Source organism: Salvelinus fontinalis, chromosome 14 (assembly GCF_029448725.1).
Source record: "Salvelinus fontinalis isolate EN_2023a chromosome 14, ASM2944872v1, whole genome shotgun sequence".
Lineage (NCBI taxonomy): Eukaryota > Metazoa > Chordata > Actinopteri > Salmoniformes > Salmonidae > Salvelinus > Salvelinus fontinalis.
Window position 1 is genome coordinate 28,566,685 of NC_074678.1, and position 24,193 is coordinate 28,590,877.

The 24,193-nt window shown below is 43.5% G+C and overlaps 1 protein-coding gene across 1 annotated transcript in view; it reads left to right on the forward strand.

Annotated features, from left to right (window-relative positions):
• Positions 1 to 24,193, forward strand: part of faf1 (Fas (TNFRSF6) associated factor 1) — a 79,984-nt gene that overhangs the window by 21,647 nt on the left and 34,144 nt on the right. Inside the window, exon 8 of the mRNA XM_055861226.1 lies at positions 18,114 to 18,200. Within this exon, the coding sequence (XP_055717201.1) occupies positions 18,114 to 18,200 (87 nt within the window). The remainder of the gene's footprint in view (positions 1 to 18,113; positions 18,201 to 24,193) is intronic.

Below are 24,193 nucleotides of genomic sequence, written 5' to 3' on the forward strand. Positions count from 1 at the left end.
GAGCCAAGTGACTTGGTGTATAGCGAGAATAGGAGAGGGCCTAGAACAGAGCCCTGGGGGACACCAGTGGTGAGAGCACGTGGTGCGGAGACAGATTCTCGCCACGCCACCTGGTAGGAGCGACCTGTCAGGTAGGACGCAATCCAAGCGTGGGCCGCGCCGGAGATGCCCAACTCGGAGAGGGTGGAGAGGAGGATCTGATGGTTCACAGTATCAAAGGCAGCCGATAGGTCTAGAAGGATGAGAGCAGAGGAGAGAGAGTTAGCTTTAGCAGTGCGGAGCGCCTCCGTGACACAGAGAAGAGCAGTCTCAGTTGAATGATTTGTCTTGAAACCTGACTGATTTGGATCAAGAAGGTCATTCTGAGAGAGATAGCAGGAGAGCTGGCCAAGGACGGTACGTTCAAGAGTTTTGGAGAGAAAAGAAAGAACGGATACTGGTCTGTAGTTGTTGACATCGGAGGGATTGAGTGTAGGTTTTTTCAGAAGGGGTGCAACTCTCGCTCTCTTGAAGACGGAAGGGACGTAGCCAGCGGTCAAGGATGAGTTGATGAGCGAGGTGAGGTAAGGGAGAAGGTCTCCGGAAATGGTCTGGAGAAGAGAGGAGGGGATAGGGTCAAGCGGGCAGGTTGTTGGGCGGCCGGCCGTCACAAGACGCGAGATTTACTCTGGAGAGAGAGGGGAGAAAGAGGTCAAAGCACAGGGTAGGGCAGTGTGAGCAGAACCAGCGATGTCGTTTGACTTAGCAAACGAGGATCGGATGTCGTCGACCTTCTTTTCAAAATGGTTGACGAAGTCATCCGCAGAGAGGGAGGGAGGAGAAGGTGGCAAAGAGCTTCCTAGGGTTAGAGGCAGATGCTTGGAATTTAGAGTGGTAGAAAGTGGCTTTAGCAGCAGAGACAGAGGAGGAAAATGTAGAGGAGGGAGTGAAAGGATGCCAGGTCCGCAGGGAGGCGAGTTTTCCCTCATTTCCGCTCGGCTGCCCGGAGCCCTGTTCTGTGAGCTCGCAATGCGTCGTCGAGCCACGGAGAAGGAGGGAAGGACCGAGCCGGCCTGGAGGATAGGGGACATAGAGAGTCAAAGGATGCAGAAAGGGAGGAGAGGAGGGTTGAGGCAGAATCAGGAGATAGGTTGGAGAAGGTTTGAGCAGAGGGAAGAGATGATAGGATGGAAGAGGAGAGAGTAGCGGGGGAGACAGAGCGAAGGTCGGGTCGGCGCGATACCATCCGAGTAGGGGCAGAGTGGGAAGTGTTGGATGAGAGCGAGAGGGAAAAGAATACAAGGTAGTGGTCGGAGACTTGGAGGGGAGTTGCAATGAGATTAGTGTCAGAACCGCATCTAGTAAAGATGAGGTCAAGCGTATTGCCTGCCTTGTGAATAGGGGGGAAGGTGAGAGGGTGAGGTCAAAAGAGGAGAGGAGTGGAAAGGAGGCAGAGAGGAATGAGTCAAAGGTAGACGTGGGGAGGTTAAAGTCACCCAGAACTGTGAGAGGTGAGCCATCCTCAGGAAAGGAACTTATCAAGGCGTCAAGTTCATTGATGAACTCTCCAAGGGAACCTGGAGGGCGATAAATGATAAGGATGTTAAGCTTGAAAGGGCTGGTAACTGTGACAGCATGGAATTCAAAGGAGGCGATAGACAGATGGGTCAGGGGAGAAAGAGAGAATGTCCACTTGGGAGAGATGAGGATCCCAGTGCCACCACCCCGCTGACCAGAAGCTCTCGGGGTGTGCGAGAACACGTGGGCAGACGAGGAGAGAGCAGTAGGAGTAGCAGTGTTATCTGTGGTAATCCATGTTTCCGTCAGTGCCAAGAAGTCGAGGGACTGGAGGGAAGCATAGGCTGAGATGAACTCTGCCTTGTTGGCCGCAGATCGGCAGTTCCAGAGGCTGCCGGAGACCTGGAACTCCACGTGGGTCGTGCGCGCTGGGACCACCAGGTTAGAGTGGCAGCGGCCACGCGGTGTGAAGCGTTTGTATGGTCTGTGCAGAGAGGAGAGAACAGGGATAGACAGACACATAGTTGACAGGCTACAGAAGAGGCTACGCTAATGCAAAGGAGATTGGAATGACAAGTGGACTACACGTCTCGAATGTTCAGAAAGTTAAGCTTACGTTGCAAAAATCTTATTGACTAAAATGATTAAAATGATACAGTACTGCTGGCTGGTGAAGTAGGCTAGCTAGCAGTGGCTGCGTTGTTGACTTTGTTTGAAAGTGTAGCTGGCTAGGTAACCTCGATAACCTCGATAATTACTCTAAACTACACAATTATCTTAGATACAAGATACAATCTTGAGAAACAAGATTCTCTGGTCTGATGAAACCAAGATTGAATTCTTGGTCCTGAATGCCAAGCGTCACGTCTGGAGGAAACCAAGCACCATCCCTACAGTGAAGCATGGTGGTGGCAGCATCATGCTGTGGGAATGTTTTTCAGCAAGAGTGGGAGTGGCTTCGAGTCCCTGAATGTCCTTGAGTGGCCCAGCCAAAGCTCGGACTTGAACCTGATCGAACATCTCTGAAGAGACCTGAAAATAGCTTTGCAGCGAGGCTCCCCATCCAAGCTGACAGAGCTTGAGAGGATCTGCAGAGAAGAATGAAAAACTCCCAAAATACAGGTGTGCCAAGCTTGTAGCGTCATACTCAAGAAGACTCAAGGCTGTAATCGCTGCCAATGGAGGTTCAACAAAGTACTGAGTAAAGGGTCTGAACACTTATGTAAATGTGCTATTTCAATATTCAGTATTTCAGCTGTTCTAAACCTGTTTTTGCTTTGTTGTTATGGGCTATTGTGTGTATATTGGGAGGGGAAAATAACAATTTTAGCAATTTTAGAATAAGGCTGTAACTTGATGTGTAAAAAGTCAAGGGGTGTGAATACTTTCCTAATGCACTGTATTGGCTAGTAGAGCAGTAGCCTGAGGGCGCGTACTTTAAATTCTTATTTTATTTTCCCATACAAAAATAATACATTTAAAAAGGCCGATACTAACATTGACTTTCATTGTACTGTTGCATGGGATGGGAAATTTCAAGCATACAAAAATAATCATATTAGGTGTTATATATTATTAGACGATAGCATAGTGATTACAAGCAGTGTAGTTAAGCCACATTTAAATATTGAGTGGAGTACAGCACAGGGTAGCAGCAGCTCATCAACCCAGTTATGAAGCTGGACTAGACCATTTATCCTGTATAGGCTGCCATATTTTGTATAACAGACTTCTATTGGAGGTATGGTATTGAATCTTTTCCATATGCATTACATTACCTACATCCAGTAACCACATTTAAAAGGTATGTACAGTCTCCAATTTCCAAAATTGCATTATGAGCCTTTTGGCTAATATAGTACAAAGATAGACAGCCTTCCCTTCCTTGTTATTCCCATCAACTGTACCAAACAGACTGATCAATGGGTCTGGGGCTGTAACTCTATCAAAGGCTTTAGATAAGTACTCAGAAATGAGAGCCCAGTAAACATGTAACTTAGGATGTCCAAAATAAGTGGGTCAAAATCCCCTCATCCTGCTTGCTCCTCTCACACAGTGGTGAGGTGTCTGGGAATATTTTATGCAGTTTCACATTTGAGTAATGTAACCTGTGTATCACCTTAAACTGAACAAGGTTGTGCCTGGCATTCACAGAACTGTGTTTTATATTCCTGAGAGCTTCTACCCAGTTCTCATCGGAGATTTCTGAACCATGTTCCTGCTCCCAATTCCTTTTTAAAAGTGTATGTAGTAGAGGTCGACCGATTTACGATTTTAACGCCGATACCGATTTATTGGAGGACAAAAAAGCCGATACCGATTAATCGGACGATTTTAAAATAATGTATTTATATATATATATATATATACACTGCTCAAAACACTTAAACAACACAATGTAACTCCAAGTCAATCACACTTCTGTGAAATCAAACTGTCCACTTAGGAAGCAACACTGATTGACAATAAATTTCACATGCTGTTGTGCAATTGGAATAGACAACAGGTGGAAATTAATAGGCAATTAGCAAGACACCCCCAATAAAGGAGTGGTTCTGCAGGTGGTGGCCACAGACCACTTCTCAGTTCCTATGCTTCCTGGCTGATTTGGTCACTTTTGAATGCTGGCGGTGCTTTCACTCTAGTGGTAGCATGAGACGGAGTCTACAACCCACACAAGTGGCTCAGGTAGTGCAGCTCATCCAGGATGGCACATCAATGCGAGCTGTGGCAAGAAGGTTTGCTCATACCACCCTCATGGAGTCTGTTTCTGACCGTTTGAGCAGACACATGCACATTTGTGGCCTGCTGGAGGTCATTTTGCAGGGCTTTGGCAGTGCACCTCCTTGCACAAAGGCGGAGGTAGCGTCCTGCTGCTGGGTTGTTGCCCTCCTACGGCCTCCTCCACGTCTCCTGATGTACTGGCCTGTCTCCTGGTAGCGCCTCCATGCTCTGGACACTACGCTGACAGACACAGCAAACCTTTTTTGCCACAGCTCGCATTGATGTGCCATCCTGGATGAACTGCACTACCTGAGCCACTTGTGTGGGTTGTAGACTCCGTCTCATGCTACCACTAGAGTGAAAGCACCGCCAGCATTCAAAAGTGACCAAAACATCAGCCAGGAAGCATAGGAACTGAGAAGTGGTCTGTGGTCACCACCTGCAGAACCACTCCTTTATTGGGGGTGTCTTGCTAATTGCCTATAATTTCCACCTGTTGTCTATTCCAATTGCACAACAGCATGTGAAATTTATTGTCAATCAGTGTTGCTTCCTAAGTGGACAGTTTGATTTCACAGAAGTGTGATTGACTTAAAGTTACATTGTGTTGTTTAAGTGTTCCCTTTATTTTTTTGAGCAGTGTATGGCGACCTGGGATAAAACCTGTCTGGTCAGGGTATATGATGTCAAACATATTTTTTTCTATCGGTTTGCCAATATCTTTGTCAACACCTTATTTTCTATGGGGAGCAACAACACGGGGCGATAAGGAGACATCTCCGTGGAATCTATCTTTTTTCAAGATCAGTGCTATAGTAGCCTCATACAGTGTTTGTGGGAGTTTGGCATTTTCTTTGGATTGTTTAAACATTCGCAACATAAGTGGAGCTAGACTGGCGCAATACTACTTAGAGAATTATATTACATATCCATCGGGCCCAAGTGCCTTGGTGTTTGGAAATTGTGCTATTGCTGTGTTAATCGCCTCTAAAGTTATCCTGGCATCAAGTGCAGCAGCTGCCCCCCTGTCTAGTTTAGGAAGTTCACATTCAGTGAGAAAGCGTTCCATAGTTTGTAGATCAGTAGCATCGCATTTCGATTGATATAGCTCTGAGTAAAACTGCACAAAACATTTATTAATATCCTGCGGGTCTGTTACTATTTTACCATTGTCTCTTTTATTTTATGAATAGCTCTAGATGCCTGTACATGCCTTAGCTGTCATGCTAATAATCGATGTGGTTTATCACCCAGTTCAAAATAATTTTGTTGTGTTCTAGCAAGTAAAGAGCCCACCTGTTTCGGAAGGATGGTACTGTATTCATATTTAAACTTTGATCTTCTCAAGGACTGCATTCGAGGAATTCATAATAAAACCTCCTGTTCCCTTAACTCTCAATTTCTTTCAGCCTAGTATTGGCGCGTTTCTTCCTCTGTATATGAAATAATGTAACCTCTAATCACAGCATTACGAGATTCCCAAATTGTGGAGTAGTCAACATCCCCCGTGTCGTTAGCTTTTTTTCCCCCTCGGAGCTATCTGCTCCTTTAAACACTGACAAAGTATCATCTTTCAACAAGTATGCGTCTAAGCGCCACAGTCGTAGACACATTGTCGAGTTTCAGCACCATGGACAACAGAGAGTGGTCCGTAATTACAATCGGATGATGGGTAACCGACGCAGCTGCTGAAATTTAGTTTGGAGTACAACAAAAAATAGTAAATTACGGAATATGACATGAACTGACAAAGAATGACCCACCCAATAGATAGACATTAGTCTCTAAATATCGACTATGTTACGGGTTGTCATCGATGTATTTAGACTGACACTGGCATTTGATTGTTGAAGTGGCCTTGATAGCTGTTTTAACTGTACATTAGATCCTCTTTTAGATAAAGTCACCTCCAACAATAACACTTGTATTTGAGATATTTGGTATGGCCTTAAATTTCGTTTGAAAAAATAATGGATCATCGACGGTGGGTCCATATAAATTGACCAAGGTTATTGGTATCGAATTCAGTGTACCAGCCACAATAATAGACTGACCATTTAGGATCTGAAATCGAGGATGAGTAAATAAAAGGAATGTTTTTCCTTATCAGGATTGCTACCCCTCTAGCTTTTGCATCAAAATTAGACTGATATATCTGACCGATCCAGCCGACTCCGTTTTGGCCTGAGCCGAGCGTTTTATTGAGTTTCTTGAAGAAGCACTATGTCAGCGCCAGTGATTTTTAAGATGAGAAAAACATTAGCTCTATTCACGACATGACCTAAGCCATTACAGTTCCAACTGACTATCTTTAATCCACCAGGTCTACTCTGTGCCTGGTCACTTTGGAATTTCTTATTTTAGAGCAAATTGTTGCTGTCATACAAAACCAAAACGAGAAACTTCCCACCGTGTGGGAACTTGTCATGCCACCTGTACTAAAAGTAAACATGAAACGCAGACCACGTCCTCTTACTGAGTGACTTCTCCAAACGAAGCACTCCTTGACTAACACACAAACCTTAGTTCAGGCTTTATGTCTAGGCACCCTAACTTGGCATCTATAGGCTCTGCATATAAAACTAATATTAGATAACACTTAACTCTCACATTGGGACTTAAACATGATAGGCTAAACAATGCTATATAAGCAATAACATCTCACCCATCATAAGTCCCAATCTCTGATCTTTTGATCAAAAAGACATCGGTAGGAAATTCAAACACATTCCTGGCCTCTGTTTGGCCACTTCTGTGTCCTCAGCCAGGGAGCTTGCGTGACAAGAACAGGTCAGCCTCTCTTGGGTTGTCAAACTTAGGTGTTGATCCCTCGACTGTCACCTCAAACCAGGCTGGGAAGAGGAATCCATATCGCATGTTGGCCGCCCGGCATTTCTTACGCAACTCATCATACTCTTTCTGTTGGTTCCTCACCTCCTTAGTGAGATCTGGGTAGAAAGACACCCTGGCTCCTTTGTAGTTAAGGGGGAACTTTTGACTAGCCAGTTTAAGGATGAGATCCCTGGTCTGGAGATAGTGCAGTCGTGCAATGAATGTCCTTGGTGGTGCGCCCTTGGCTGGCTTCGTTGCCTGGGATCTGTGTGCGCGGTCGATCGGGATGGGTGTTTTGACGTGTTCACTCTCTAGCAATGCTGGTATCGGCTCTGAAACAAATTCAAAGGAATTCCCTTTCTCAGTGTCCTCCTGGATCCCAAATATTCGGATGTTCTGGTGTCTTGAATGCGACTCGAGCATTTCCAGTCGGGCTTTCATGGTTTTGATTTTTTTTTTCTCTATGTCCTGTAGCCTGGCCTCGTGATTAACTGTCTGCTTGACCTCATGCACCCTGCCATTGGTTGCCTTCACAGTTTCAAAGTCCCAATACGCTTTGAGATATCAGCCAACCTTGTGTCCACCTTCTTGCTTAGTGAGTTTATAGCAGCCAGTAGGTCACTTGGAGTAGGTTATATTGGGAGCTAGCATCTTCAGCTAACTCCTCGTTGGACGGTGATATTGAAATCGGTTCGTTGTCTGTCTCATCCAAATTCTTGTTTAGGACCCCCTTTTTTTGGTGCATTTTCCCATTTGTCGTATTGCCAGATAATGTTTGATATTATAGGTAGTGAGAAATTAATATTAATTATTTTAAAATTGAGCGGAGCTCTAACAAAACACGTCTTTTCCATAGCTTGCTCTCTAGTGCCCCCGAGGGGGGCACTTAATGTGTTTCGAGAAGTGTTCTGTAATGTTTTATATAACATTATAACTGTCTCAATATTGCTGTACCCCAGGAAGAGTAGCTTCTGCTTGGCGATCCTTAATAAATACAAATAGGATGGCCACCATTGCCCACGCCCACTAGCACCCCCCCCCCCCCCCCCCCCCCACTAACTTTACCGCCACTGCTGAAAGAATCCTAGGGGAAACACTGCAGTTTCTCTCTTTTCATCCATTGCAGCTTTAGCCTCTAGTGTTTCCACTTAGTTTGCTCAGAGGACTAAAACAAAGTGTTCTATTATAAGGAAACACCTCATCCTCTTTCTCTTGTTTTAATAGCATATGCAGAGCAATCTGAAATGGCTACATTAATTATTCACAGCAGGTAGTCTGGTCCACGTTAAGTGTAATAAGCTCCCCATGGACTGACAGTGTCGCTGAAATACCTCTCTTCAATGTGAGCGATACTGGGGTACGTAACGCACTCGGGGAGTAGCCTCCATTTGAAGTTTGAATCAAGTTTGTTGGGACCAAGTAAGAATGTTGAGTCGGCAATGACCTCTGACAGTCCCAAGGTGCAAAACATTCTGATTGATAAAAGCAAGATGATATTCAAGTACAAATGTATCATCTTTGTGGGAAAGTTGTTCTCATTCTGTTCATGTCAAAGGCAGCATTTCCACTACTGGTGACTCGAGCGACGCCAAAGTGCCAGTGGTTATTGTTTCTGTCTCTCATAATTAGTCAGACTGCAGACAGACCGTATTGTTGTGTTTTGCTGGTGCATCAGTTAGATTGGTTTCCTGGGCCCCGGCGTCCCCTGCTCTTGGTGTCGCTGACTGCATGGCGCTGGTGACCATTACTGTAATCAGTCTACTTTACGGGTTTGTAATGGTGCTAATTGAAGAGATTAATACAGCAGCAGCGGAGTGAGGGTGTCCTCTCCCCTTCCTCAGGCAGATGGTTTTGATGAGCACCCACTGTGAACCTTAAGTGTTTCTGCTGGGATTACAAACACTGGGGAGGGGTCCCTGTTGTGAAGAAGGGGAAAAGAAACGATGAAGAGGGCTAGTAGCTTGTTGGGGGAGCAGGAGAGGGGACAAAGCAGAATCAAACAGTCCTCCATGTCCTCCCACATGCTTGTCTTTAGACATTCTGTTCCCCCAAAAGAGAATATGAGGCCCAGCACCTTTACCACTGTTAATCGATCTGTGGAACACTGCGTGTTGGGCACATATTTACTGTTTGGTTATTGACAGTTTTATTTAGTATTTTATTTTTTGCACCAAAACATGTAGAACATAATGAAAGATGCAGGTGATGTTTCATAAACTAAAAGGTGGAAAACTGCTATTTGTATCGTCAAGTGCCAGGCCTAAAGAACATCAAAGGGTTTTGGAATACTTCATAAAACTCAATAAATTCTTAGAATAAGTATTGTGGGGAAATATGCAGTTGGCTGTCTATTAATTGACTTGCCAAGTAAAAGTTGTAAGGGATTGTATTGTGGTCATGGAGATCTGAATGATCAAATAAGAACGCAACAAAGAAGCAACACCATATTCAAAGATGCAGCTAGCCGCATTTCGTCCATTCTGTCCCCAACACATAGGGAGCCCACTGCAAACCATCTTTCTCGTCCTCTTTTGTCTTAGTTGAAGACCAGCCGATGGTCTCTGCTTATGCATATCAATGGGGAGAGAGTCCTGTCCTCTTGTTTGTCTTTGCCAAAAGCTCTGGCTTTGCCTTGTGGCTCCCAGGGAACGGCTCCCTGCTCTCCTCGCTCGCCACAGTTCGGCCTCGGGGGCTCTGATTGGCATTCACAGCCAAAATGTGGGGGTACGCTAAGCTGGAGCGCAAATGTTTGCCAGGAAAGTGGCGGGTAGAATAGTGATGGCCGATGGGTCTGGAGTGTCCGTGATCAGAAGAGTTGTCCGGGGGATTTCTCCACCCCTTGCCGTTTCTCCTCTGCAGCTGGGGAGAGGAACAGAGAAAAGAAAGGGGGGAGAGAGACTGAATGAAAGGCATCTGGTGCTGGAGAGCTTGTGACTGTTTAACGGCAACCTTTTCTTCTCTTTGATTTTGCTCCAGCCAAGGATTACTAGTACTTGGCATTTCGAATGATTTGATCATTAATGTTTCTGTGTATGTTGCCCAAGCACTGTGATATCGAGTACATGCTGGTCTCAGCCTTAACAGCAGGGAAGGGCTTTCTGTGTGTGTTAAATTCTGTTAAGTTATTAAAATGTGTTATTACAGTGGATAATTCATTTTCTATCTTATGTCCTTGCGTAAAATGACACCGACTCAAAGCATTTGTCACAAACAATTTTTTTCATTGTCTGCGTCTCAAACTGCTATTACCTTTGTAGTCACAGCCCTTTTTGTTATTACTTAAACATTTACATTTCAACAGGGAAATCCCATTGAGACCAAGACATATTTTGCATAGGGAGCCATGCATGTATACAAAATTCACATTTACAAATGCAATGCAAGCAATTTAAGAAAAGCAATCCCATTCCTCAACAAGGAGGTCCTCCATTAACAACTACCCCACTCCAGAGCATCAAGGTGCAGAGAGCTCTGCAGATCATTCTATCCACGGGTGCAAAAAAATAACTGAATGCAGATGTACCTAATTCCATAGAGATCAAGGGGACCTCTAGAAAGTTGACCGGGGGAATTTCTGTGGAATGTGGATTTGCACAAGGCGTTTGACACGGTTGACCATAGTATCATGTGCTACAAAATGAAAGACCTTGGTTTTAACCGCAGGATGTTAATGGAAAACATTCTAGTGCGAAAGGGATCAGCTGTGGAGTCCCGCAGAGGAGCATCCTTGGTCCACTTCTCTTCCTACTGTACATTTAACGATAAAATCAGCCTGCTCTCGTAATTAGTTTTTTTTATGCGGGTAACTACTCTACTGGTGTCCCATAAGAACAAAGCCTCGGTCAAAGAGCTCCTTAGTGCAGAGTTATCCAATATCAGTAAATGGCTTTCAGATAACAAACTTTCTCTGCATCTTAGAAAAACAGAATCCATCATACTTGGTTCCAGAGTAAAGCTTGCATGATCCCCTGATTTTAGTGCCAAAGTGGGCAACTCGGTGGTTACACCAAAAACTTCAGTCAGCGACATTGGGTCTGAATTGGATAAGTACCTGACTGGTGACACTATGCCCCTAAAGGTTTTAACAAAGATAAACCAAAGCATTTAATTCTTAGCTCAGACCTGAAAATATCTTCATAGTGACAAACTAAAGACTCTGGCAGGTGCGCTAGTTCAGTGACACTTTGATTATGCGTACACATACCTAAACCTTTAAAGAATAAGCTACAGACCAGCTACAAAACAAGCTGGTGAGTATTATAATATTAATTCAACTTTGTCTGGTCCATGTAATTTTGGACCAGACCAAGGTACCTTTCAAATTATTTTACTTATTAGATATGTCCACCAATACAACACTAAAGCCAAAGACTATTGCCTTTTTTTATTGTTTAATTGTTGTATTTATTTATTTTTATTTCACCTTTATTTAACCAGGTAGGCAAATTGAGAACACGTTCTCATTTACAATTGCGACCTGGCCAAGATAAAGCAAAGCAGTTCGACACATACAACAACACATAGTTACACATGGAGTAAAACAAACATACAGTCAATAATACAGTGAAAAATAAGTCTATATACAATATGAGCAAGTGAGGTGAGATAAGGGAGGTGAAGGCAAACAAAATATATATAAATAAATAAAAATATAAAAAAGGCCATGGTGGCGAAGTAAATACAATATAGCAAGTAAAAAAAAAAAAAAAAAAAAGTAGAGATAGAAATAATGGGGTGCAAAGGAGCAAAATAAATAAATAAATACATTAGGTAGTTTTAAGAGGTAGAGGTAGTTGTTTGGGCTAAATTATAGATGGGCTATGTACAGACAGGTGCAGTAATATATGAGCTGCTCTGACAGCTGGTGCTTAAAGCTAGTGAGGGAGATAGGTGTTTCCAGTTTCAGAGATTTTTGTAGTTCGTTCCAGTCATTGGCAGCAGAGAACTGGAAGGAGAGGCGGCCAAAGGAAGAATTGGTTTTGGGGGTGACCAGAGAGATATACCTGCTGGAGCGCGTGCTACAGGTAGGTGCTGCTATGGTGACCAGCGAGCTGAGATAAGGGGGGACTTTACCTAGCAGGGTCTTGTAGATGACCTGGAGCCAGTGGGTTTGGCGACGAGTATGAAGCGAGGGCCAGCCAACGCGAGTGTACAGGTCGCAGTGGTGGGTAGTATATGGGGCTTTGGTGACAAAACGGATGGCACTGTGATAGACTGCATCCAATTTATTGAGTAGGGTTTTGGAGGCTATTTTGTAAATGACATCACCGAAGTCGAGGATTGGTAGGATGGTCAGTTTTACAAGGGTATGTTTGGCAGCATGAGTGAAGGATGCTTTGTTGCGGAATAGGAAGCCAATTCTAGATTTAACTTTGGATTGGAGATGTTTGATGTGAGTCTGGAAGGAGAGTTTACAGTCTAACCAGACACCTAGGTATTTGTAGTTGTCCACATATTCTAAGTCAGAGCCGTCCAGAGTAGTGATGTTGGGCAGGTGCAGGCAGCGATCGGTTGAAGAGCATGCATTTAGTTTTACTTGTATTTAAGAGCAAATGGAGGCCACGGAAGGAGAGTTGTATGGCATTGAAGCTCGCCTGGAGGGTTGTTAACAGTGTCAAAAGAAGGGCCAGAAGTATACAGAATAGTGTCGTCTGCGTAGAGATGGATCAGAGAATCACCAGCAGCAAGAGCGACATCATTGATGTATACAGAGAAGAGAGTCGGTCCAAGAATTGAACCCTGTGGCACCCCCATAGAGACTGCCAGAGGCCCGGACAACAGACCCTCCGATTTGACACACTGAACCCGATCAGAGAAGTAGTTGGTGAACCAGGCGAGGCAATCATTAGAGAAACCAAGGCTGTCGAGTCTGCCGATGAGGATGTGGTGATTGACAGAGTCAAAAGCCTTGGCCAGGTCAATGAATACGGCTGCACAGTATTGTTTCATATCGATGGCGGTTAAGATATCGTTTATGACCTTGAGCGTGGCTGAGGTGCACCCATGACCAGCTCTGAAACCAGATTGCATAGCGGAGAAGGTATGGTGGGATTCGAAATGGTCGGTAATCTGTTTGTTGACTTGGCTTTCGAAGACCTTAGAAAGGCAGGGTAGGATAGATATAGGTCTCTAGCTGTTTGGGTCAAGACTGTCCCCCCCTTTGAAGAGGGGGATAACCGCAGCTGCTTTCCAATCATTGGGAATCTCAGACGACACGAAAGAGAGGTTGAAAAGGCTAGTAATAGGGGTGGTAACAATTTCAGCAGATAGTTTTAGAAAGAAAGGGTCCAGATTATCTAGCCCGGCATATTTGTAAGGGTCTAGATTTTGCAGCTCTTTCAGAACATCAGCTGACTGTATTTGGGAGAAAGAGAAATGGGGAAGGCTTGGGCGAGTAGCAGAGGGGAGGGCAGTGCTGTTGACCGGGGTAGGGGTAGCCAGGTGGAAAGCATGGCCAGCCGTAGAAAAATGCTTATTGAAATTCTCAATTATAGTGGATTTGTCGGTGGTGACAGTGTTTCCTATCTTCAGTGCAGTTGGAAGCTGGGAGGAGGTGTTCTTATTCTTCATGGACTTTACAGTGTCCCAGAACTTTTTTGAATTTGTGTTGCAGGAAGCAAATTTCTGCTTGAAAAAGCTAGCCTTGGCTTTTCTAACTGCCTGTGTATATTGGTTTCTAGCTTCCCTGAAAAGTTGCATATCACGGGGGCTGTTAGATGCTAATGCAGAACGCCATAGGATGTTTTTCTGTTGGTTAAGGGCAGTCAGGTCAGGAGAGAACCAAGGGCTATATCTGTTCCTGGTTCCAAATTTCTTGAATGGGGCATGCTTATTCAAGATGGTGAGGAAGACATTTTTAAAAAATATCCAGGCATCCTGTATCTGGTAAGAAGACATTTTTATATATGGGTACTGTTTCACGCAACTCCAAGCCATGCCGACCATAACTTAATTTTAAAAGAATGTCAAAAGCTGGCTAATGATCAAGCAATAGAAAATGTTTAATGTCTGTATGTAATGCTCTAGGTTGACAACATTGTCCTTTTTGTTTTGTGTAACCAAAGTATGCCTAGTTTACTCTAGGCCTACTAAGTTTTGTTGAAGTGTGCAATTGCCATGCTGAATGCAGGAATGTCCACTAGAGGTGTTTCCAGATAATTTAATGTTAATTTCTCTTCCATAAGCTGCCTCAAACATCGTTTTAGAAAATTTGTCAGTAAGTCCAACTGGCTTCACAACCGCAGACCACATGTATGGCGTTGTGTGTGCGAGCGGTTTGCTCATGTCAACATTGTGAACAGTGCCCCATGCTGGGGTTATGGTATGGGCAGGCATAAGCTACGGACAACAAACACAATTGAATTTCATCGATGGCAATTTGAATGCACAGAGGTACCGTGACGAGGTCTTGAGGCCCCTTGTCGTGCCATTCACCCCATGTTTCAGCATGATAACCCCATGTTGGAAGGATCTGTACACAATTCCTGGTAGCTGAAAATGCCCCAGTTCTTCCATGGCCTGCGTACTCACCAGACATGTCACCCATTGAGCATGTTTGTGATGCTCTGGATCTCTGTGTACAACAGCGTGTTCCAGTTCCCACCAATATCCAGCAACTTCGCACAGCCATTGAAGAGGAATGCGACAACATTCCACAGGTCACAATCAACAGCCTGATCAACTCTATGCGGAGGAGATGTGTCGTGCAGCATGAGGCAAATGGTCACACTAGATAATGACTCGTTTTCTGATCCACGCCCTTTTTGTTTTAAGGCAGCTGTGACCAACAGATGCATATCTGTACTCCCAGTCATGATTAGGGCATAATGAATTTATTTCAACTGACTGATTGCCTTATATGAACTGTAACTCAGTAAAATCTTTGAAATTGTCACATGTTGGGTTTTTATATTTTTGTTCAGTATATTTATAGTTGGCTATCCATGTGATCTGGTTTGGTGACTCGTGTATCTGGAATTTAACAATGAACTAAGGTACGGTGGAAGTTTGTAAAAGGGCTTTGATACACTGCTCTCTTTGTTTATAATCTATGAGACTTAAGAGAGGGCCAGCCTGCTTTCTGATGTAGGATGCAATGATGTGTACTCAACCTGTCCCCTGTAATAAAGGGACATGTGCTGTGGTAAACTGCATCTAATGGTTTCAGTGTAGTGGCAGCTGCATTCATATAAATGGTGTCACTGTAGCCTAGCACTGGCAGGAAAGTTGACTGAATGATCTGTTTTCTCCTGTTCATGGAGAGGCATATGCTTTTTAAAATAACTTCATCAATCCATATGCCCAGATATTTATTTATAATATAATAATCTGAGAACTTGTACCGTTTCTTAACATGTACCATTCTAAACATTCTACATAAAGGGGATTGGGCTACATGTTAAGAAATGGTACAAGTTGTGTGATTTTTATGGTATGTATCTGGTGAAGTGAGACCTTAATCAAGCTCTTCTCAAAGTAAATACAGTTCTCTGGCAGACAGGGGGCAGCATTAGACAGCACTGTTATCAGAGTATGTGTCTAACTGGCCTTACTAGTAATGTGATGGGCTTTTTTGAAAAGTGAATTGTAATATCGCTTTGGTCAGCAGTGGTAATGGTAGGTTGCTTTGGTGAAAGCTGAGCTGGGCGATTGGAGTTTTAATGAGATTTGTAATTGGAATGCCTAGCAAAAGGCTGTAGTACATATAGATTGCATAAAATCATCATGAATAGTTAATGCTGGTTCTATTTAGCCAGATATTGATTAAAAAAGGAATCCTGGTCTTATGTTGATATTGATTTTAGCTTCAGAGGCAATTGGTCAAGATGGTTGTTATAAGCAAACATAATTAGCCTAATTGCTCATTCAGTTCTTTCCAAATTAGGGATGAGCATGAGTTCTTGAACGGACGTCAAATTTCCATCTTTAACCAGAAATACTGTTAACATTTTTGGTTAATGTGTGGTGTGGCTGCCCGAACAGGCAATTGAAATGTTGTCTTGAAGACCTAGTTAATTTGCTTTGACTCTAGTGTTCCATTTGTACATGTGCATTTGCGGCTCACAAAAAGAAAGAAAGAAACCAAGCCAAGGATCACACAGTTCTTCTCCCTAAATTACTTTTCCCCCTCAGTGTCTCATTCACTCAATTGCCTTCCAACTGCTCCCTACACACACACATGTGCGGAGTGCGCCCACAAGCTCCAGTTAGGCCTACAGAAATAAATGCCTATCAAAACACATAACTAATGGTACACACAAGCTACATTTCTTGACAAATGACAGTTTTAAAACACAAATGGACTGGTTGGTTGAAGTAGGAAAATGTGTTCCAACAACGAGTTGCAGTTTTGGAATAATTGAGTCCTGTCCTGTTTTATGGCACTTTTTTATTGACTGACGTGTATACACTACATGGCCAAAAGTATGTGGACACCTGCTCATCTAACATCTCATTTAAATATCATGGGCATAAATATGGAGTTGGTACACCCTTTGCTGCTATAACAGCCTCCATTCATCTGTGAAGGCTTTCCACTAGATGTTGGAACATTGCTGCGGGGATTTGCTTCCATTCAGCCACGAGCATTAGTGAGGTCGGTTCCAATTGTCGAAATCGGTGTGTAAGAACTTGACTGGTCTGCACAGCCAAGACTTCAACCCATCGAACACCTTTGGGATGTTCAACGAGTAGGTTTCCACATACCTTTGGTCATGTTGTGTATCTTACTTTTAGAAACTTTGCCTTCACAGTTCTGTCAACTTTTTTTTGGTTTTGAGGCTCGCCTTCCTGTTCTGTCTACTATGCACGTGTTAGAGGATGTGGATACGTTGTGGTAGGGAAAACTTTCATTAAAGCAGGAGATTGTAATGCGTCTAGTAAAATCTGAGCTAATATATATAGCTGCTCTGATAGAATAGGTTTGGTTAAGGTGCTGATTCCAGCTTGCAGCCATCAGGACCTCCTTTATGGGCATTAGTTTGTTGTTTCTCTAAGGCTGCCTTAACCTCTGACTGGAGACACTTAATTACAGCTGGGCGCTAGTGTTTATGCCTGCCTGTCGGTCAGCGCTCGGAGGAGAAATCCCTGTAGCCCTCTGGTCAAACACAGATATTACACTCTGTAATAACACTGGCCACCCGGCCTGACCCCACTCCACTTCATAAAGAAAGGCACTGTGCATGTGTGTGTTTGGGACTGGCGTCCTGCTTCAGAGAGGAGAAAATGAGGTTTGAATATCGTGATCCCATGTCAGCCACGCATTATGTCTAAACTTTTACCAAGGCATTTTCAGGCCGGTCTGCTTCTTACCAAGTGACACAGACCTCAACACAGACACTCTCATCTGCAGAATTGTTGACTTTTATTCAACATAAAAAAGCACTCCAGCTATGGGCACGAGACCGACGTCTCGGCAAGGATACATCTCTCCCTCTGAGTGTTGGAGGGAGGATTTGGCTGTGCGGGGAGCTTTCCACCACAATGGCCAGTTTGCTCAGCATCAGTATCTACCCCTGCAGGGTAGTGCATTCTGCAGGGGTAATGCGCTAGAATCCAGCACTCAGGCGACACCTGCTTTGATCACCCTCGCCTTGCATTGGGCTTTAAACCAACAGGGTAGGGATGGCGGAGCATGGTGCTCGTGGGACGCTGCTAACTGTTTAAAAGCACGGAATGTTAAGTGCAGATACACCGGTCATGAATGGGAGAAGAGAAATACTGTTAATTTGAGAGTGTGTTTCTGTGCATTAAGCAAGGCATCTGTGGAATGCAGATGACACAGGGCTTTTTCTCTGTCCAATGGAGGGAGGCTCCATCTTTGTTATTCCCTGTGGTGCTATAGTGTGTGGCTGGCTATCTCTCAGTTCCTTTCCACACCTCCACAGGAGACAATCAAAGCTATGTCGACACACCAATGATGTTGTGTTTATTGTTATAGTTCGGTATAGGATACTTACTGATATTTGCAGTTATTTTCTTCAGGATTTGCATTAAAAGTATTCATGTTTTAATCTGAAATTATAGATTTAATAATTATTTGCCATTGTCTTTCTTTCCAGGTGAAAAGGAATGTTTCAGACCTGACAAACATCCCAGTGCGACATCAACAATGGGAGGGCTGGCCTGCTGCGGCATCTGACGATTCGGTAAGGAACAAAAACACATGTCTCTCAGGCTTGGACTTGGGAACACCACTCCATTTCCATGTTGTCTTTGGGCCTTATAGCTGCTGTTCACCAGCAGTCTTACATAAATTAGGAAAATATGTTACCCATGTTTTCATTTACTGAATATATTTTGATTTAAGAAGGTTAAAGACCCGGGTTAAAGTTTATTCCATGAAGGCTTGACAAAAGCCTATTATTTTACAATATGTAGTGAATCTCGGTTTGAGAGAAACTGGTAAATGTTTTCAGTACTGAAACATCTGTCCAGTCTAAAAGTAAGATGAAGAAACCAATTAACATGTCAGGACAGTCTGCAGGGGTCTGCAGGGTCCTTCTATCTGTGGACATTAAAGCTCACATCATTGAGTGCCACTGACCTGTCCCGCCCGGGGTCACCGTTCAGCCATTCAGCTAAATTTAGTCAAAGTGATCAGACGCGGAGGAACTCCGACCCCCCCCCCCCCCCCCCCTCTTGCTTTTCTTTGACAGCTTGTATGTTCCCATGCTAATTTTATGGATGGTTGTTCCATACACATTCAGTTGGCTCATCAACTTTTATCTTTGCTGTTGTTTTAAAGTATTACCTCTTATTACATTATTTTGTGGCATCCTCTTTTACTACCCTGAACTGGGTTTTCTTGCTCTGATCATGATTAAAATCTACAATGACATTTCTATTTTAGATGTAGTAGGACAGGGTGTGGTCACCTGGTGAGAACCTGTTCTCTAAATGTTGTGTGGTTCATATGGCAACCCTCTCTTTTCCCATCTAACATCTACATTCAAATATTCACTTTGGCAAATTGAATTAACAATCCCTGCATCTTTTGTTTTGTTTTTAAGTGGAGCTTTTATGTCTCGCTTGGTTGCTCTCTTGTCAAAGCAAGTACGTACATTGCAACCGTTTATTTTCCTGAAAGGCTGAGACAAAAGGTTATATTTATTTTTTGTTCTAAATTGTTTGCTCTTTGTGTGCCTTAATGTAAAGCGCAGTGGCCAAAGGCAGCCTCTCAAACCACAAACCCTATACAGCACTGATATGGATATATTTAATTGTTATCCATATCTTTCCTTAGACAGGCAATCTAGCCAAGAGATCAAGTCCAACCTGAAACCACAGTAAAGTTTACATTATCACTTCTCACCCATAGCACTTTGGAACCCACAATATTCCGGAATATGAGGTGGGCTGCTTGTCAATGAGTCTTGGCTCGACCAAAGCTCTAAGGTGGCTTGGGGATGAATAGAAAGTGGCTTTAGGTAATATCCATATGCCTGGCCATAGCCTGGCTAAGGCGGCTCACTGCTCCCATGTTTCATGGGAGGAGATATTAAAAGCATTGACTGCAATATTAACCCTTTCCAGCCCAAACCCTTATTGAAATGTCTCTGAGCATTACAGAGAAAGCCCTTGCATGCCAGCCTGGCTGTTCCATTGCATATCTCATTAACCCCGCCTCATCTCTGGGGATTTGTACCAATAAACATGGCAGCTAGGGTTTAAAATTAAATTTTCAACGAGTCATAATCGATGACTACTTAGCTCCGTTTTTCATTATTTTTCAGCATTTTTTCATTCAATGCACTCACTTAATATTTAGTTGGGGGAAAGTCAGAATTATTTTTTACAGTGTAATCATTTGTTGTTCAGTTTAGGGATCAATATTGTTCAAACTTAGAGGTTTTATTGTCACCAGGCTGTTTTATAATTAAATACCCAATTTAAGCCATGTCAGAAATTATTGTCTGCCTTCAAGTGAATGGGAAAAATATATATATATTTTTCAGACAGATAAACAACACACATGCATACTGTTAGATAACAGGCCTTATATTGGTGGTGCACAGTTTTGTACACTGCTGGAGCATCTCTGGAGTTAAAGATCAGTTCACAAGCTCAGCTGGGCACCACTTCTGCCAGCCACTCCAACACCCACTGCCTTTTGGCAACCAATTACCCAGACTCATTTTTATTTAAAGCCTTGCAGATGTTGAAAATACAGTTTTCACATCCAAGGCTTAGATTTGTCTAATTAAACATGAGCTAATTGATTAACTTATTTACCTACAGCTTATTTTATAATTGTGCTTTACACTCAGAAATCGTAATCTTCAAAGATTGTTAGGTTGTTGTTTTTTTTTGTCCAAGAAGTCAAATGTTGTAGGAGCTTACCTGTGGAGAAACAAGTTATTTCTTTTGGTACTTCACCTCCCTGATTCCGTGCCTTCATTGTGTATTGCTCTACAAAGTGTTAGACATCAAATTTAAATCGGAGCAGGAAGAAACGCCTGTTGTTTTGGTTGGCAATGTGATTCAGTGTGGTAATTTAATACTAAAAATTTAAACGTTGAAATATAAAAGGTGATAAAGGGAAATGCAAGCAACCTGGCCACAGAAACAAGAGGGCAATGCTCATTTGGCAGTGTAAGCCTATATCCATGGTGCCTTAGATTATGATGAAGCTGACGCTTTAAAGTCCCCATGCAGTCTTGAAATTGTTTTTAAATCACTGTCATCACTGTGTGTGTATTGAAAATAATAACTTTTTCTAATGAATTTCCCTGAGCCTCCTTTTGCCATTTGAAATGTTAAATAAAGGTTAAACAAGGCCAGTCAGTTAACAATTTCTTTTTTACAATGACGGCCTACCCCGTCCAAACCCGGACGACTCTGGGCCAATTGTGTGACGCTTCCGCCCTATGAGGCTCCCACTCACGGCCGGTTGTGATACAGCCTGGAATCGAACCAGGGTCTGTTGTGACGTTTTTAGCACTGAGATGCAGTGCCTTAGACCGCTGTGCCACTCGGGAGACCCTCCAGTGTCGTCATGTGTTTACATTAACATCCCTGAATGGCGGATAGGATTGTCTAGAATCTAGAGCAGGGCTCTCCAACCCTGTTCCTGGAGAGCTACCGTCCTGTAGGTTTTCACTCCAACCCTAATCTAGCACACCTGATGTTGGAGACCCCTGCTCTAGAGCTTACTCCTTGAAGTTGGCGGATACATATGGATATAAAAGATGACTGACCATTGGTCAGAATAATTCTATCCGATTTTGATGATCTGGGCCAAAAACATCTCACCTGAACAGACTGAAATTCCTGTAATTTAGTTTTTTTTTTCAAATGACTCTTACACAAAAAGGGCACTATCATAATTTCACCATTTTGAGTTTTTTTTCTGACCTCTCTGTGGACATATTCATAAAGAGGGGCAGTGCAGTCAAACATTTGGGGTTAGCTGAGTTGAAAAACAAAAGGCACATTGTGGAGAAACAGTTGTTGCTTGAGGTAATGGGCCACTGACTGACTCCCTTGGTGTGAACGATGATTGATCTGTTGTGAGACTTTCTTATTACCACCACTTTTGTCTACTCCTTTGAGGAAACAAGCCGAGCCAAGCGGCAAGTATTCTGGCTATTCTGATTGACAGAGCGATCCTACACCTGTGGGAGTGATTGACAGACAGTGAGACATCCTTATTAGACTGCTTTTTTCTCTTCTGCCATAATTGCTGACATTTATCCAGTGTTTCATGGTGTTTGCTAATGTATTAATGCAGTCACTCTGAGGGCTCTGATCCCGGCTCCTCTCCTCCCGGCTTTTAATGGATTCTGTGGTTGACAGCCCCTTGCAGGCTTATTGAGGCCTGCTGGTTGCCGTAGAGACAGGGCTCAGTGATAAGCCGAGAAAGAGCCCCCTGTGTGATTGCTGTCTTCAGGTAACATTCAGTGGGGCCGGACTCAGTGAGGAGGACATGCGCTGCATGGAAGAGAGACTGTAGGCTCAGCCTCTATCTATCTCCCTCTGACCAAATGCATTTGCTACTTTGAGGGCTTTAATGCATAAGTCCCCCCCCCCCATCTCCAGAATGTTCCTCATTAGCTTGGGCACTTCTTGGATCCCCTACTCTGTGAGCATAGTTGTAAAACGCCCCGCTGTTGATTTAAGCAGCAGACAGGCATGCATTTTCCTTCAGCACTATGACTTTCTGTGGAGAAGCCGGTGATCACAGTTGCCTGTGTGAACCTCAAACACTTGGTGCAGGACCCCTGATCTTAATCAGGAGTGACATACTGTAAACAGGCAAGGAGGACCAACAGGTGTTTAGGGTGGGGCTTCTTTCTTTTCTTCTGTCTTTATTTTCTCTTTCTCATGCTCTGTTGTCCCCCTTTATCAAAGAGTTGTTGAACAAGGTGGTATTGGGGCTCTGGGTACTGTCAGTGCAGCTGTCAGTGATAATTATCTCACACTCACAGCCAGAGAACTAATCCAAACACTGCCCAGACAAAAAAGAAACAGAAAGAGAATGAGGGAGAGCGGGAAAGAGAGAGGCGGCAAGGGGGGCAGAAAGAGAATTCTTTCCTGGCATCGCTCCCCAATGCTTAGAAGCTTCAGTGCAAGTGTTAATTAAAAGAATCCAAAAAAGAGGAGCTTGTTCTTTGTGTTGGGATGGAGGAGAAGGTCAGTGGGGGGGGTTAACCTCTCCCCTGTGCCCCGCAGCGTTCCGCCACAGAGCCGGGAAGCTGCACTTGTCCCGCAGCATCAGTGGAAGGCACAGGGTCAAAGCTTGGCTTGGATGACCGCTCAACTTTATTTTTCTGATTTTCAGCACATGTCGTCCCTCCCCTCAATGTCCCCCATTGACAAGTGAAGTGATCAACTTTATTTATACACATATTAGGGCCTTGGAGGAAACCTTTTATTGTCAAGGGGGTCCACTCAACCGCCATTAAGATACTCACGTTTGATTGCCACTCGATTGGAGAGAAAAGAGCAAGACATTCCTTCACTTCTCAAAGCCCTCGTCTCTGTCCTGCTCAAGGGGTCAGCCTCTCAAACCCCTGTGTCGATCATTTTTTAACAGCACTTGGCTTTCTATGGAGCACTGTTTAGAAATGCTCTTTCAAACCAACAGTGTGGCAACCTGACTCAATTTACAGTCAAGGATATTTCCATCCAATTCTATTTGATTTAATAAGATCAACTTGGCTAATGAGAAAATAGGAATTGTACCATTATACAATAATACTTAAGCTAAAGAATTAGTGTGGGAGTATTTTTGTTACATGAACAATGTCAGGCAGTTCTTCCTAGGTGTTCCAGTGTTATTCAGTGCAAGTGTTAATGCTTTTAATTAACACTTGCACTCAGCTGTCCCAGCCATGGCAGCCTAGTCCTGCCTCTTTTTATTCATATTTTTTCTTTTAAAGTACATTTGCTTAAAGTTAGTTGTGAGAGACAAACACAATCTGGTGTGTGTGTGTGTGTAGCGGAACTAACGAGGCCAAATTGGAAGAACATGACAAGAAGATGGTAACATGACTTTACGGACTCTGCTGCTTCTGCTGCACGGCTTTCCTGCATCTTCCCCTGGCACTGTGCTGCACAGCAGGGAAATAGCAATGGGCCACAACAGGTTATTGCTCATGCTTTATTTGTCCAGGGAATACTGTTTTTCTGCTATTTTTCCTCAACTGTTGAGCAAGTGGAAATTTTACTTACAATGGTCAAGATACAACCTTATTTCTTGCGCCAGTAGTAATTTAACAGTGGATTCAAATGAGTGATTGCTCTCTATATTTGGATATGTTCTGTTTTTATCAACCAGCAAATCATGTGCCAAACGAGGACTAGTGGTTACTCTATTCTCTGGCTGAATTACTTTAAAAGAGACGTGGAAAACTCTAGCAGTCACTCTGCTTTTGAAACTCAATTGCCGTTACATGTAATCGGGTGCTGATTCAATAATTACCAACTGGTTTTGTTGGCGAGAGGACCTGACAATAGCAAAGATTGCCACCCCCTGCTGTTGACGGCCAGGGACTTTCTGTTTTGTCTGTCCGTGTCAATCACGGCATTAGGGTTAAACCTCCAGTTAATGCCACTATAGCACTTGTTTGCAATCAACATAGGTTGTTTTCTCAAACGATGAACCAGTAGGTAAATACATTTTGACTTTATTTGAACT